Genomic DNA, 17,481 nt, shown 5'->3' with positions numbered 1-17,481 from the left:
TGCCATCCGCGTTTATGAGTACTTCTCACTAAACTGTCGGACCCAGACTATAAAAGTTCATGGACACTCACAGTTTTGTGTGTTGGTTCGTTATACTTCCGGATGGCAATGTTGTGAGCTTCTTAGCCAAGCGCATACTATCTATAGGACTCGGGTTATAACAAAGATTTTGGGCTTCATACTGTCCCCGCGGTTTTTTTGCCATTTCAAACGCCAATATTTGCCATAAAAAATGGTAAAATTTGCCATCAAAATAGCATTTAGCGGCCGCGAAAACTGCGGGGACAGTTCATATAGATAGTATGCAGATGACGTCACTCAGGCCTTTGTTATTGTTTTTGCCATCCGCGTTTGTGAGTTGTTCTCACTAAACTGCATTAACCAGACTATAAAAGTTCATGGTTACACATGGTTTGTGTGTTGGTCCGTTATACTTCCGGATGGCAATGTTGTGAACTCCTTGGCCAAGCGCATTCTATCTATAGATTAAAGAATTCACTGGAATAGCAACACGACCACCAATCAAGTGACCGTGAAATATGGAGAGAGACGATACTAAAGGAAACCTCCACCACCCGAGGCAGGCATGGAACTTAATGCGCGACGACGACGACGACGACGATGATGATGATGATGATGATGATGATGATAATGAAGGGGTTATTAACAGGGCGAAATAATCGTATCGCCCACCCCCAAAAATAATTTTAAAAATTGGTCTGTCTGTCTTCCCTATCAGTTAAAAAAAAAAGTCTCAATATATATATTGAGCTTTTATATAGAACAATATCCACTAAACCTGTCATGGTAGTTTTTTTTTTTAATCGCTGATTTGCATTGCGGCCGCAAAATTTGCAATTTTTTTTTTTTTTTTGCATATTTTCGAGATTTTGCACCTAAAAAAAAAAGTGATGATAATCTTCCACGGATCCGCGGAATTCTGGGATTTTAGGATTTTTTCATAAATGTTCCGTTGTTTTTGTCATGTCAAACATTTTCCGCTAAGTGGTAGCTCGGGGGGAAAAAACAATATGCCTTGTATCATTTTTGACACCTCTGCTCATTTGCATGAATTTTGGTGAAACTTCCTTATTAATGACGTTAGTCTAGACACACTGGCGCCAAATGTCAAAAGTAGCACAAGACACATGATGGCCATGGATGAGAAGATGATCGAAAGTGAATGGGATGGAGCAAATGGGTGTAAATATTTGTGTTCTTTTTTTTTTTGTTGTAGCATGATAGTTAGTATATTTGGCAATTTTATAAGTTTTATAAGTGTGTCTTTTTTTTTTTTTTTCTTCCTTTTTAATTTTTTTTTTGTTTGTTTTTGTTTGATTGTTCTCAATTTGTTAATAGAATTCATTACAACGAGTGTCTAATTATAAAACAATTTTTTTTTTAAATTAAAAATCAATTCATCAATTCTCTCTCTCTCTCTCTCTCTCTCTCTCTCTCTCTCTCTCTCTCTCTCTCTCTCTCTCTCTTTCTCTCTCTCATATCCATGTTTCTCTCTCAGCCACCCTTCTATCTTCATATTATGTTTATAGATATCATTTGGTAATAGAGAGATAATAAGTTAGGCTGATCGATTTAAGAAATGATTGTTTAAAGGCTAATTTAAATTTGCTTTGTTGATGGAATATGTTTTGCAATTGTTTAAAGATTCTTATTTATAAGCTGCATCATCACAAGGTTGCAATAATACAGACATTAGCCAGGGTTGGTATGTAAAAACAAATACCTCCTGGCCAAAAGTTTATCATAATCTCTTGACATAGTGGGCGACATTATAGGCCTCTAAAATGTTTAATTGGAAATGACAATTCATTAAATTATATTTGCAAAAGGTCAGGATGTGTCTAATGATCAGAAGTGCTTCAGGACTAATAATAATATATTAAATAACTATGAGTATTTATGTTGTTATATTTGCATTAGATTTGGGCTTGACTGACGGGTCGGTAGATTTTCCTCCTTTTTGACAAATTGTCATTATCATCACTGGGGGACCTGTGCTTGTGTCAGGATGAAACATTTAGATAATCTCAAAATAAGTACATTGAAAGCGTGTTCTTACTTTTTTCTTGGGTACTTTAATTGTAATTCTAGAACTTTTTACTAGATCCCATTTTCTTCCTTTTTACTGGCGCTGTTATGACCTTACATTTGTTGCAAGCGCCGTGAAACCCTTAAAAACAAACAAATACATTTCTATTTCATGAACAAATTATGGGTTTTTAGGAAAATTGATCGCAAAATTTTGCTTTTTATTTGGTACAAATTTTGCTGTTTTTAGTTTGCAAAGTTTGGGATTTTGCAAAAAACCGCCATGTCAGCTAAATGTGCTCAAGGAGCTTTACAACAGGTCCCTGGCCTACAGCAACACTTGACATTTAGGACGGGACATGACGTCTGTTAGGCGATAGTACAATTTTTTCGGACAGACAATTCTTTCAACGGCCATGTACTCATTTTACACCTGAGTACGGTGAAAGAATGTGAGTAAAGAGCCTTTTCCAATGACTCAACTATGCGCTGAGCGAGGCTCGAACCCAGGACCTTCCGATCCGAAAGCGAGTGTCATACCACACGACCACAAAGCCGCACAATTGCACACGAAAAGGCCAAATGTTTACAAACCAACACATATTTATAACAAAAAAAGTAATGTACATAACAGTAACAGAGAGATGATTTACAAGGAAAATAATATATTCCCTCTCAGCCAAGGACTCCAGCCAGGACTAGGACAAAACTAAGTAATCCCATTCCAAGACAAAGACAGAAAACAACTTAGAAAACAGATATTATAAGGGGATAGAAGACACAGCGTGAAATGCTGCCCGCCATGGGAGGAAAGTCCTTTGTGATCTAGGTACTTGGTCAAGAATACTACAAAATAGGTACAATTTCCACTTACACTTACTTATTTACATATCAACCATGGTAATGTATCACTGCACTCACCATCACTTTTGATATAAGGGAGACTATTCTTCTTCTGATCTCATTAGTCTACTTACTTGTACTATGAGGTAAAAGTAAATATGCTGCTTGAAGCTAGGAATCCAAAATTGAATTTGTTCTTAAGGGATTTACGCTGCCTGCGACACATTTATGTCATTTCAGCGCTAGAAAAAGACAGAAAATGGGATTGTAAAAAAAAAAGGCTAGATTTATTAAAAGCACCCGAGAATAAATAAGACAAATGGGAATGGTTCAAATAGGGAACAGATGTAGATCCAAAGAGCACACTATCGGACACAGACGCAGGATCTCATTAAGACTAAGAGGATTATACACAAATGCTTACAAAACACAATATTCAAAACAAAACAAATATATTACAAACCACAACAGAGAGATGAGGGGGGAAAATATAATGTCCCAAAACAAATACTATTCATATGATTGTAAGTGAGAAGCTGTCTGAGAGTCACAAACAGATAAGAAAACGGTAAGGGCTGCCTGAAGCCGGTGATCGTAAAATACTAACGAAAGAGTGAAAATGGAAAGGCTTCGTATGGGAACAAAACAGACAATGGACGTTTCGGGTACAAACCCTTTGCTTATCAATTAGATCACCCCCCTGGGGCACCCTATCCTCTACCCACGCCACGCAAACATTTCATTCATACTGCAACCACCATTGAGTACAGACGATACAAGTTATTTTTCATTATATTTTATTTGTTTTCCACGTTTATTTGTGTATTGTTGTGCTGACGAAGGGTTTGTACCCGAAACGTCCATTGTCTGTTTTGTTCCCATACGAAGCCTTTCCATTTTCATTCTTTCGTTAGTAAACAGATAAGACTGAGGTACAATCCGTGTAGCTGAATCCGATGCAGAATATGCTCAAGTTCAAGTTCAACGTCTTTATCTACAAAAGGTGGATTGCCCATCACTGCAGATTTTATACAATTATGTGGTGACTTTCTCCATTAATGTGTTATTGAGTTGAAAGATAAATGATTGATACTTGACCAAATTTGTTGTTGTTGGTAATATCTAGGATTTCTGGTGGGAGAGTGTTCCATTCCTTGATGGTTCTTGGGAAGAAACTGTTTTTATATTTGTTGGTTCTGTGAACTTACTGCTATGATAATTTCTTGTGGATGTACAGTGTTGTTTTGTGAAAAACTGTGGTAGAGTTACTGCTGTTTTGTTGGAATGTACTGTTCTGCTCACACATCTGCAGATATACCATTTATTTCATTTCCACTGTGCGAGGCATCCGAGACAATTTAACTTAATTGATGCATGAGTATAGGTAGGTTAGGCCATAAAAGCCTGAAATCCATTTCACAACAAATTAAAAAAGCCTGAAACATATTTTAAAATGTGACCTATTGCCTCAAAATGGTATTATGTTGAAGTGATCTAAATGCCGGAAATAAATTCAAATCCATTTTTAAAAAAGACAGAAATCTTGGTTTAGTCGGAAATTTTATACCCATGTGAACAGAATGCTGATTTAAGCCATCTGTTGTAAGCGGTTAAAAAAAGAACATCAAAAGAGTATGGGATACTTGGTGTGATGCCCACCAGCTAGAGCTTAACATAAGCAAGACAAAGGAGCTAGTGATTGACTTTAGGAGAGTGAAGGAACCGATAGAACCGTTAAAATTAAAGGACCAATTCGTCCAGCGAGTTCCTCACTACAAATACCTTGGTGTAACGATTGATGACAGGCTCAAGTGGGATGAACACTTGAAAATAATTAGGCATAAGATGTGCAGACGTACATATTTTTTATCAAAACTCTCTCAGTTTAGAATAGATAAAACCCTCTGCACATTATTTTATAGAGCAGTAATCGAAAGTGTTTTGTCATTTTGTATAACAGCTTGGGGAGGCAATTGCTTAGCAGTGGAAAGGAACAAAATAAATTCAAATATTAAAAAATCCATTAAACGCTATATAAATGATGTTGACGATGTAGATCTTTTATACGAGAAATTTTGTATAAATAAAATAACTAAAATATTAAATGACCAGTATCATCCACTAAGACCATCAATTATTATGTCAGAAAGAAGTGGTCGCCCTTTCTCTATTTCAACGAAAACAGAGAGACACCGAAAATCTTTTCTGCCGTCCAGTATTAGGCTTTATAACAACAAGCAATAATCATTCTATATAATTATTTCTCATTTTTAATTTTTAAAAATATAAATATTAATTTATTAATTTATTTGTTTTGCAATCTTTTCAATTTTCAATTTATAGTGACAGTTTTAACTATTTTACAGTGTTGAAATTATTCATATTATAAAGCGCAGCTCTGGTTATAGAGCTGCTCCTTTTTTATATCTATACATCCTATTTCCATTGTATTTTTATCTTATTGTGTAAATTATAACACGTCTGTACAAAAAATTTCCTTTTTGGGATGCAATAAAGTATTATTATTATTATTATCATTATTATTATTATTATTATTATTCCACTTTAAGGGGAAGCGTAGCTCAGTGGTACGGTCTTTGCTTCCTACCCGAAAGGTACCGAGTTCAATCACCCGCCGCTGCGCTGTGTGGCCTTGAGCAAGTCACCTCGCCCTAGCTCACTTTGCGGCGCTGCTCTGCGGCTGAAGCCTGGGTTATTCCAGTCTTCCTTTGGAATAGACCCTAAAGACAAATTTCCCCTTGGGGATGAATAAAGGGAATTTTATTTTTATCTTATAATTTTTATTTTTAAGCCAGTTCAAAACATTGGAATTGGTAATCTCTCAGTTCTTCTAAATAACCTAAGAAACTAAGAAATTTCGGAAGGCAGAACAAGTCCTGGCACTGAAGAATGTAACTTCAAGAGTAATGAACGAAAATGGAATATAACACCTAAAAAGAACACAATACCAAACACTGAACATTTCGGGCTCAAAACCCTTCTTCAGTCAATATCAAAAACAATAAAAAAACATTAATAAATATTTTTTGTTTTAATTGAGCTTTTATATAGTGCAATATCCACTAAATGTGCTCAAAGCGCTTTACAAGGGGTCCTGGCCAACAGCAACATTTAACATTTAGGACAGGACATGATGCCTGTTAGGCGATGTTACAATTTTTTTCAGACAGAGACAACACTGTAAATGGCCAGGTACTCATTATACACTTGAGTAAGGTGAGAGAATGTGAGTGAAGAGTCTTTTCCAAGGACTCAACTATGCGCCGAGCCAGGACCTTCCGATCCGAAAGCGAGTGTCATACCACTAGACCACATAGCCGCATGAAAAAAAAATCTAGACACACGGCAGAGAAATATTGGCATGGTTGTCCTGCCATCTGTCTGGATTTTGACTGATGTGTTAATGCTTTTGTTTATGGCTGAAGAAGGGTTTTTGAAGCCTGAAACGTCCCATGTTTGATATTTTGTTATTTTTTAAAGCTGTTATATACAATATTTGTCCATTATCTTTTCGAGTCCACGGCATCTAGCAGCTTAACATCACTTTATCTTGTGTATCATTCATAGTAAATAAAATAGCATTGTTTACATTTTTTTCTCTCCACATAATATTTAAAGTTGAGAATTTTTAATGATACAGTGCAATATTCACTAAACGTACTTTACAAAGGGTCTTTGACCAACAGCAATATGTACCATTTAGAACAAAACATGACACCTGTTTTTACGATACTACGATTTTCTCCAAAAGTGCCAATGCTGTTAGCGGCCTAGACTAGTACTCATTTTACACCTGAGTACGGCAAGAGAATGTGAGTAAAGAGCCTTTTCCAAGGACTCAACTATGTGCTGAGTGAGGCTCGAACCCAGGATCTTCCAATCCAAAAGTGAGTGTCATACCACAAGACCACATAGCTGCACAATAAAAATTCCATTCCATTGTAATGTTCTGCAATACACAATACTCTTCAACAGTCGTAACGTCACTTCCTTCCTAACGACGCATGGTAACTTAGTAACACTGGCTCTAAACTATCGGAACAACGGCGAACGCCCGTATGAAATATTTCCCCGGCGAGCATAAAAGCGTATCCAGAGGAAAAAAAACCCATAAATTTGATCATGTTTTGACTTTTACACATTCTGATCACAAGGCATATGAAGTTCTAGCCAGCATGAAGAATAAACAGTAATGATTTTCTTTGTTTAGAACCAAGATGGCCACGTTGCCGGGTGGCATGACATCAGACTACAGAATCCAATTGCAATGCAAAACCCAATAACTATTGAGTGGCCAAAGGCTGGTTCTATTTTACTGGGTGATACGTTATTCCATTTTTTTATTTCAGTCAAATTCTGCTATATTATTAGCACTATACTCCTGCATAAACTTCATATAATACAATGAACAGGAAAAGCTAGAATATGTTCTGTCTAGCAGCTAAAACCTCATCCTGTTTATTTCATACTCTTATTCACAACCCATTTTCTTCATTCACGAACACGAAAGCACATTGTCTTCACCAATTGCATGGAATATCTCATTTCCATATTCTCTAAATATTATTTTTCTCCATTATTTTCCTGTTTCAAAATAAAATTGTATTTTGACACATATTTCTAACATCAGCGTAATTGAAGATTCATATAATCCTAATTTTCATTCAATTGTACAATGGAATGATTCATGGTACGAACAGAAACTTTCTTGAGAAGAATTAATATTTAGATCATTATATATTACATTTATACATATTTTATTTCTGTACATGTAACAAGGTCATCAAACAAGCAAGTTCACAATGTTACTCCAAAGAAATACAGATTCAATTTTCTTGTTGAGAAGCATGTTCTACGATGATGAAGATGGTAGATGAAAGAAATTTATCACATTATGGAGCAGTCTACATAATATTAATATCAACAACTTGGGAGCAAAAAGTTTTATTGGTGTTAGTGTTAAGCTAGTTTGAACTCGCCCATTTTAGATATTGGTCAAGTGCATGCAGATGTGGACTAAATCGCTTGCCTTTAGATAGTGCTGTATGTCACCAACACCCATTCTTCCTCCCATTCTCTTTTCATGCCTTTGAGCCGAATTCCAGTTGTAGGTGTAACGTAATTATAAATTCAATAACAACAACGAATAAGAGAGGAAGAAAGAAAAACACGACTGTCCGACTGTCGTGAAGTATTGACTTAAAACAGAATCTGACCGCTGTGTATTACTATAAATCCATGAATATTCATCATGAGTCTTTGGCTGCTTCCTTGAATAACTCATACAATTGTCCGACTTGTTCACCAGTAAAATTGTCCAGTATTTGTGGGGAAAGGTCAATTCCAAGCTCCTGGGTCTTCTTCCTTTGAGATAACTGTTTGGCAAGGGTGACGTAATATTTCTTTAGGGGTGAAAAAAATGTTTAAAGAATTACATTTGTAGTAGCAATAATAATTATAAGAAGAATAATGACAATGATGATGATAATATTAATAATAATAATAATAATAATAATAATAATAATAATAATAATAATAATAATAATAATAATAATAATAATAATAATAATAACAACAATAATAATAATAATAATAATAATAATAATAATAATAATAATAATAATAATAATAATAATAATAATAATAATAATAATAATAATAATAATAATAATAATAATAATAATAATAATAATAATAATAATAATAATAATAATAATAATAATAATAATAATAATAATAATAATAATAATAATAATAATAATAATAATAATAATAATAATAATAATAATAATAATAATAATAATAATAATAATAATAATAATAATTAATAATATATAATAATAATAATAATATAATAATAATAATATATATAATAATAATAATAATAATAATAATAATAATAATAATAATAATAATAATAATAATAAAAATAATAATAATAATAATGATGATACAGTCCACTCCGGATAATTGCAACACCTTGGGATCAGCGCAAATGTTGTGATTAACCGAAGTTAAGTTTCCTGTCCACCATTGCAGCATTTTACACATATGGTAAAATCAAACCAGTTGTTGTAAACATTGTTCTTAGTCCATCACAGATTGAGCTAGTTGATTGAAACAAAAACCATATGGCAGCCGGTAAAGATTTTGGTAAGCATAATCCGTTTTGATGGAAACCGACATCTTAATCTTATTCAGTTTAAATTAACTTTCACTCTTCTGTTCTCAATATTTGTAAGAATCAAATAGATTAGCAGTGATGAGAGACAATAAGCTCTCACAAAACCCATAGGTCACAATGCACAGTTGTCAATCCCATAACAAAGCTGATTTGGCAAAACGCATCGGAAGTCAGAAAAATTCGAATTTCATATTATTATATATTTCACTAAAGGAAACATTTCTGGACAAAATGGAATGGAGGATAAGTCTTGATAAGTCTTTGTCCAGTTTTCCGATTTTATGTCGTATGGATCAATGTCTTTCATACATTCAATTTTTACTTTGTAGCATTTTTTTGCTACAGTGTCCATTGTGTTGAAAGCATTGACCATTTTGAAGAAATCTATACATTAATCAAGGGACTAAACCGTGTAAAATGTCAAAAATTAACTCCCTTAGTCTTTACCGCATACTCCCTATAAAAAGGAAAAAGACATTTACATTTATTGTATGGACACAATCGGTGTGAACCAAAGAAAAAAAAAAAGATTAAATGATCCTTACAGTCCATTCATGTAAAAAGACATCAGCTTCTGATTGACTGGCAGACTTGTGGAGTTTGAACTCTTCCTTGACATACTGATCTCCCAAGGCCCGCAACTCCAATGGCAAGCCTCGGTGGAGTCTGAGAAGTCCTTTGTATAAAGCTCTCACCCGTGATACATGCGATATTGCTTGTGACATTTTAAACTGTGTATTGTTTGTCATGGACAGGCTGCCTACAGGTGAGGGGAAAAATGAAATAAAACACATGGGTAATAATAAAAATCAAATGTTTTTAACTGACAAAAAAAATGTAGCGCTGAGGTGTAGTGGTGTGGTATTTCGGTCAAAACAAATGCTAAAATAGATAAAAGGGTATTGAGTGTCATGATTTTAAGAAAGGCCTTTTTTTTTCTGTAAATTTTGTAAAAAAAAAAAAAGAAAAAAGAAAAAATAAGTTTCCTCTGTTCACTCAACAATGATTGTATAGTTGGATTTTTTTTGATAAGATACTATGCAAAAATAGACTAGCAACCCACCCTAAGGGTAGCTAGCAATTGCTACCGTTTAATTACAGAAACTGAGATATATATTCCGAGAGTCTTACATAGCACCAATATATAGTGGAGCTCGGTTATAATGAGACCCTAGAATCAAGCATAAATGCTTGTTATTCCTGAGCTCTCATTAAACCTGATTTCCAAGGGAAAGAACAACCTGGAATCTTATTTTGAGCCTTTAAATACGTCGACGATCCCTCAAAATAATGTGCACAGTGCTGGACTTGATATTAAAGTGTTGACATATCTCATTGTCTCATCATCCTCCACTTCTTCTCTGATGGAGATAATAATCTTAATAGTCAGTTCCTTTCTTTTCTGATTTTGAGATGTCATAGTGTAATCATTGTTATAGAGATGAAATTAGGTATGATGATGATTGACAAAAAGTACGGTGAAAACATGGTTTGAAATCGACAGACAAGTTGACAGCAGGAACCGACACGCTATGACGTAAAAAAAAAGAAAAAGAAAGCGGTCGTGATCGTGGTGTAATGCTTATAAAGAACAGTGCTGATAGGTGCATTGATGTGACCCTTGAACTCATCCAAATTCAATATTAGGTAAAATGGGTCATATCAAGGGTGATCATCATGGCAGCAGCCTCTTATGGTTTTCACACTTCTATGTTATGACGATCGACTCACTCAGCAAAGTCTGGTCCGCATTCGTGCACCGTCTAGATGCTCTGCCGTTTCGGGTACATGTTGGACAGGTGGAAAGTCCCCACTGATGAAGCACACTTGCTGTTAGGCAGCTCCTTGACTGAAGCCGATTCGCAGCCACCCAGTGTCTCCACTTACTGGTATCAAAGCCTGGCAACTTCTCACCAAGCTTAGAGGAGTGTACGTCCCCGCCCCCACGAGTGGGCAAAGTCCCTTATCTACATGTATATATCACAGCCGTACTGATAGCAGTAGATATCCGATTGCTATTGTAGCGCTGTGGATACCGATTGCTTCGCTTTACATATGTACGATTGTGGTGTTTGTTAATAAATATGCATTTTTGCTTTTTATTTTAGATTGAGTTCTCGTTATTCGTGCTCTCTGAATCGCTTTTTTTTTTTGTTACTACAAGCCTATTTACAATAGAGAAATAGTGGGGGGAAAAACGGGGATTTGAAACGATGTCTCGTTATTGCCAAGCTCTCGTTATTTCTGTTGCAGTTTAACTTAAATCACCACTGTACTCTTTTTAACCTTCTGAAAAATGAATATTTTGTTATTTTGAAAGAGAGAAATATTTATTCTTTGAAAAAAAAAAAATCAAACTTTCTTTAAAAGAATACACTTTTCAATTATAAAAAAGAAAAAGGAAAAAAAAAAAAAATCCAAAAAAACCTCACATCTAAAATTAAAATATCATATGCATATATATTCTTTGTAAAATGTTTTGGCGACATTTTTTCTTAAAAGTTGCTATATTTTTGGGTATTCACTTATACTATACTAACAGACCCCTACATCTTCAATGTAAACACGCACCTAACGGTCTAAATTAAAAAAAAACAAAACAACATAATAACAAAGAGCAGAGTAACATTACATCCAACTTCATTTATTTTCTTATTAGTAAACAACCAGAGTATATTTATCTGATGAGATTGTTGGGATGTGAATGTGACTAATCCCGTATTTTGATTGACAAATATCTCCTGGTTAGCATTCTTAGATTTCCTCATCCCACCCCCACCCCTCTCTCTTTATCTATCTATCACTCTTCTCCCCAATAACTACAAATCCAATATTTGTTTGCCAAATAGATAATTTAAATATGATAAGTTGGGTATAAAGTTAACTTCATATTTTCTTTGGCTATATGAAACATCTGTATAAGTAGAGTAGTGTCACTTAGCAGGGGCCACTTCATGGTACTACCGCAAACTCGGGGACCCAAATAATTTTGGGGTTTTGGGAGGGTTGAAACTTTTTAAAAAAATAATTTTTGGGGGTTTGGTGAAGGGAATGATATCCCTTTTTATGTTGTGTGTTTGTGTTTGGGTGTGTACTATCTCGATCGAGGCTGTTGTGAGTAGTTCTTAGTTGTCATGATGTTCCGTTTTGTGATTGTGACGTCATATTCACCGCTTACTCATACTCGCTCTCTTTGACTATTTTGAACTTCTATTAAACGTTTCATGTTACGGACAACCAAAATCTAGGTATGTGTACTTAGTAAATCGTGTTCTACCCACTTCGGTGGAGATACATGCCTCGTGCATATTATTTATTTATTTTATTTCTCATCGTGAATGAGATGTAAAAATCTATTCACGACATTGGAGGGGGGAAACTTTTTTTTTTTTTTAAAGTCTCTCCCCTCCCAAACCCCAAAATCATTTGGAACCCCGAGTTTGCGGTAGTACCCACTTCTTTTCAGACAAGGAAGGTGTCCAACTCAACAAATGAATATGTTCAAGTTCAATTTTAATTGATTGAGACTCACTTCACATTACTTTGCATTGGCTCCCTATTAACAGCCGAATTATGTTCAAAATTCTATGCTATGTTTTTAAATGTTTTAATAAGACAGCTCCTGTATACCTACAAAACATGGTTAATCTCTATGTGCCGGAGAGAGAACTTAGATCCAGTGGTCAAGATCTCTTCCAGGTTCCTCGCTGTAGATCGTCTTTTAGTGAGAGATCTTTTAGCCAGTCGGCACCCGTCTTATGGAACCAACTGCCTTCATCCCTCAAAAAATGTCCGACATTTGAAAACTTTAAAAAGAAACTTAAAACACATCTCTTTAGAAAATCATTTGATGTTAAACATTTATATTAGGCCTATACCTACATGTTATAGATATCCTAAATTTTCATCTTGTAGCACAGTGCGTGGTAATTAAATTACAAATTGATTAATGCTATTTCAAAATGATAGATTTTATGCTTAAATTATCAATTTCTTGTGTTTTATTTGCATTGTAAAAGTAAAGCGCCTCTGAGCACATTGTGGATCTAGGCGCTATATAAATTCATTCATACTTTGCATAGATCTTTGCATACAGCTGCAGTGGTTGAGCACTGTATATTACCTATCTACTTTTTAAAATTCACGAATGAAGTTATATATATATATACAATAAAAACTGACCAAGAAACCAAGCAGACGAGTCACCTCCAAATGATCATTTCATAATTATTATTTATATATTTATCGAGAAAGTTACCTTATAATTATCGTTTATTATTGGCTTGTGCTTCGTGGTTTTATCATTTCATGGAACTGTGTTTTCCGTCCCCAGTGGACTGAATACACAGCTGTGCTTTCTGTCCACCAGTGGATTGAATAAACAGATGTGTATTCAGTCCACCGGAAGAGATTAAACGTTTGACCGGAAGAGATTAAACGTTTGACCGAGCGCGAGAAGGCGAGGTGGCCGGCTGTTTTAGCACAGCGTAACTGTAGGCTATCCGGGGTGGGGTAAGTTAGGGATTCAAACTCCTGTCTAGGCATAATATAATTTTCTTTTATGTATTTTTGTGTATTCCCTTGGCAAAATTTCTTAATTTTCAACTTCAAAACGTTGATACCATTCCTGGTGACTCGAGAAGTTTGATCGACTTTTAACATTATTTATTTATTTACCTTGACTCACTTTTAAGTTTATTATTTTAATTCAGGACGTCAAAATGTATTGCCTTGTGCATTCTTTGTACGTAACAATATGAGTCCGGAGAAAAACGAAGCAAAAACGAACACAACAAACAAACAACAAATTAAAGAAAAGAGAACAATTTTATAGTTATAGGGTCTTGAATGTGTTTAAGGGAGCATCAGAGAGAGAGAGAGAGAGAGAGAGAGAGAGAGAGAGAGAGAGGGCGGTAGGAGAAATTAGAGAGAGAGAGCGCGAGAGAGAGAGAGAGGGAGAGAGAGAGAGAGGGAGAGAGAGAGAGAGAGAGAGAGAGAGAGAGAGAGAGAGAGAGAGAGAGAGAGATGTTAAGGACTGCTTTGTAGCTACTTGTACTCGCGCCATTCTTTTTTTCTTTTTTTTTTTTTTTTTTTTTTTTTTTTTTTTTTTTTTTTTTTTTTTTCTCCTATCCTTATTTATAAGATTACGGGCTTGGGACACTTTTGGTTTAGGCAAAATCGGCGTGAGCCACAAGGAAGAAGGTGGGATCTACATTCTTTTAAGGACTTAAATGTTTTTAAAGGTTTGATTGCGCTTATAGAACATTGAGGTCATTTTAGGTCTTGTAGAAAGAAAGAAATGGGATACCAGTCAAAAAAATTATAGTTTTGCAAGTTATATTAGCACATAGAAAAATTGAATGAGGCAAAGGGAAACCGTTCAGAAAGGGAACAGATGTAGATTTCAATCGCGAACCATCTGTGTACTTTGTTTGAGATCACCCAAAATTCTCACCAGACACAAGCAGATGATACAACTAAATCAGATAGACTCGCTTACAAATCTTTATGTAACAACAAGAAATACAACACTACACAACAAAGAGGTGACTAACAAGGAAAAAAAAAACATCATATCCAAAAACTAACTATACACATAACTGCTTCCCTCTCAGCCAAGGTCTCCGGCCAGGGCCAGGTCAAAACCAAGTAATTTTATTCCAAGACAAGAGCAAGTTCGAAATCGTATAGGGGGATAGGATGGAAAAAATAGCAAGTGATCTCCCTGTACAAGATAGGGGGGGGGAAGAGGGGGGGGGGGAGGCGGGGGGGGGGGGGGTCAATTACCACTTGGGGACAAGTTCGCCATTTCAAAGAAAAGGCCTATGTAGATAGCATAGTCTGAAACAATTTGGCTGACATATCATACACTCAAATGGTTGCAAATGCAAAATATTATAAAACCAAACATATGTAGAGAACAATAGTAGATGCACCGTTTCCTTCAAGATCCCAGGCCCAGGCTAAACCAAATGGCCCCATTTGAAGAACAGGACACATAAAAGTGACAGTAAATGACATGGAATCCAAATGGTATAGTATAGAGGGATAAAGAGATAGTTTAGTCAGGATATTGAGTCCATCAAGAGGGGGGTGTGACTATGACGAGTTGCGGTCGTTGAAAGAGAAAAAGGTACACAAAACATAAAGGTCAATTCTAAATATTCCTGCAGTCTTGGGTCACAGACGCCTAAGAATAAAGCCTAAACATGTCCCAACAGCAGTCTACCCAATGTATCACCACCAATTATCACACTCACACAGACATTGAGTCGGAGTTTCTCGCCAAAAGGAAGAAAAGTTGTAATAGATGTCAGACAACCGGGTAGTTGATGCCGGCGAGTGCGATAGTAGAGACAACCGGGTAGTTGATGCCGGCGAGTGTGATACTGATGGAGACAACCGGATAGTTGATGCCGGCGAGTGGTAGTAGTAGTATTGGCAGAGTGTAGAGGCCATGGGAGTGGATGGATTCGGTCCCGGGGTCGACTTAAGAGTTCCAGACTGTAACTGCGGCGGTGGTGCTCAAGTTCAAGTGAGGAAGATAGATCGAGACAATGAAGTGACAGTTTAGTACTACTGTTAGTGATAGTAGTAGCATGACTTCATGTGTCAGAAGTAGAAGTAGGGAGTTGATTTCATGAGCGAAGAGCACACACCACAGTCAAGTCCGGAGACACCATAGTCTACCCGAGTCCTAGCCCATCCACTCCAGGGTAGTGGAGGCGATCAAACAACAAAGGCCAGGATGTAAAATGATGAAGTCTTTATTCAGGAACAATGGAACAGATCATTCTTTTGAATGGATCAATGAATGAATGAAAAGAATCAATGGCAGAATCTAGAATAATCTAATATTAGCCATAGCAGTTAAAAATAGATTTAACGCGGACGTCAGAGAAAGCACCTACGTCACTGGTCCAGGTAAAGTGATGCGTAGACTGAAGTGAGTAAACTCGATCGAGTTGTGTGCATCTTCATGATTTAAACAAATTAATGCAAATAACATAGGACATGTATGAAGGAACGAATAAGTCTAAACTAAAGAGTTATGCTACAAAATCAATCATAGTGAATTGCAGAGTTAAAGAGTAAATGTTAAGCTCGTAATTAGTAATCAAAGGCGTTAACGTTATGGCTGTATGAAATATTTAAGTAGCAATTATTAAGTATACAGAAGAACAAAGTAGATTTAGATGACTCAAGGTAGGTGGCTAGAAAGCTATGATTTGCCAGAATTAGTGATATAAATTTGTAAATGATCATAGTTGTTAAAATGAAGTTATAACGATGTGAAGTGATGAAAGAAAGCACACAAAAATATAGTATCAGGCCAGAAGTCACACCCAGCCGAAGATAAAAATAGTACTACATCGAGAGACTACCTGTGTAACACACAACACACAGTGTACTATTGGTCATAGTAACACACACTAGTAAAGAAATGTTGATATCAACCACAGAGGCACAGTCTTGCATTACTTGCATACAATTAAATAGTGATGGTAGCGACAAGTAGTAAAGAGTAATAGAGTACAAAATCAAATAACATTAGATAGAATGGTCATTCTATTACAAAGTACTAGATGGTTATTCATTCTCATATTTAATTAAGACTCTCAGCGTCAGGGAGATGATTTACAAAAAATAAAAAGAATTAAAGTACCACTTCACACAGACACGTCAGGTGCTGGCCTATGCCATTTAACTATATACCTCCCACTATATAATCACAAAAATTCCAACGGACTAGGAAAAATTGAAATTAGATATAAATGTTAATTCAAATTGACCTTAGAAACAATATTCTCTTTGTGGCCAATTTTTGCCAAATTGGCCAGGCCCATGGCCATCTGGCAGCCACGGTAAGAATCTCTCTTGTCAATAATAGATTTATTTCACTCAAACACAAAATCTGTTGGTTCTTGCAATACATATTTATTTCTGCTTAACGAGCTCTTCAGCACAGTGTAAATATACTTTAATAATAATAATAATAATAATAATAATAATAATATAATAATAATAATAATAATAATAATAATAATAATAATAATAATAATAATAATAATAATAATAATAATAATAATAATAGATCTTTATTGTCCATAAATATATAACTAAAGCAAACATTTTTGTTCAAACACTATGATGTACAAAAGAAATTTGAATGACAAACATGTTGGCTGCATCGTAACAAATGTGACGATTTTCCTATGGGTGGTTAGGAGCGGGTTAAGCTAACCCTAAACTGTCGAAAAAATTTTAACACGAGACTTCTTTATACATAGAAAGAAGTTGACATCGCTCGGGTCTTTGTTATTGTTTTTTGCCATCCGCCTTTATGAGTAATTTTTACTAAACTGTATTAACCAGACCTTAAA

General features: G+C 35.2%; 1 protein-coding gene across 5 annotated transcripts; it reads right to left on the bottom strand.

The window, feature by feature from the left end:
• Positions 1–7,656: 7,656 nt before the first annotated feature.
• On the bottom strand, positions 7,657–13,494 carry LOC144957887 (succinate dehydrogenase assembly factor 3, mitochondrial-like). Of its 5 annotated transcripts, none has more exons than XM_078889411.1 (3): positions 13,356–13,494; positions 9,643–9,857; positions 7,657–8,315 (listed from the first exon to the last, which is right to left on the bottom strand). In XM_078889411.1, exons 2-3 carry the CDS (start codon positions 9,844–9,846, stop codon positions 8,163–8,165), a joined length of 357 nt encoding a protein of 118 aa, XP_078745537.1. In that variant the 5' UTR covers positions 9,847–9,857; positions 13,356–13,494; the 3' UTR covers positions 7,657–8,162. The 5 variants fall into 5 exon arrangements, with proteins under 5 accessions (XP_078745537.1, XP_078745535.1, XP_078745539.1 ...); XM_078889409.1 differs by having other exon boundaries at positions 13,280–13,363; XM_078889413.1 differs by lacking the exon at positions 13,356–13,494 and adding an exon at positions 13,280–13,326 and having other exon boundaries at positions 9,643–9,853.
• Between the last annotated feature and the right edge of the window lie 3,987 nt (positions 13,495–17,481).

The sequence above is a fragment of the Berghia stephanieae genome, chromosome 12, assembly GCF_034508935.2.
Source record: "Berghia stephanieae isolate SIO BIC M18660-M18661 chromosome 12, UCSD_Bste_1.3, whole genome shotgun sequence".
In the NCBI taxonomy this organism is placed as follows: domain Eukaryota; kingdom Metazoa; phylum Mollusca; class Gastropoda; order Nudibranchia; family Aeolidiidae; genus Berghia; species Berghia stephanieae.
The sequence above is the reverse complement of the archived record's forward strand: the minus strand, read 5'-3'. Positions and strand labels throughout refer to the sequence as shown.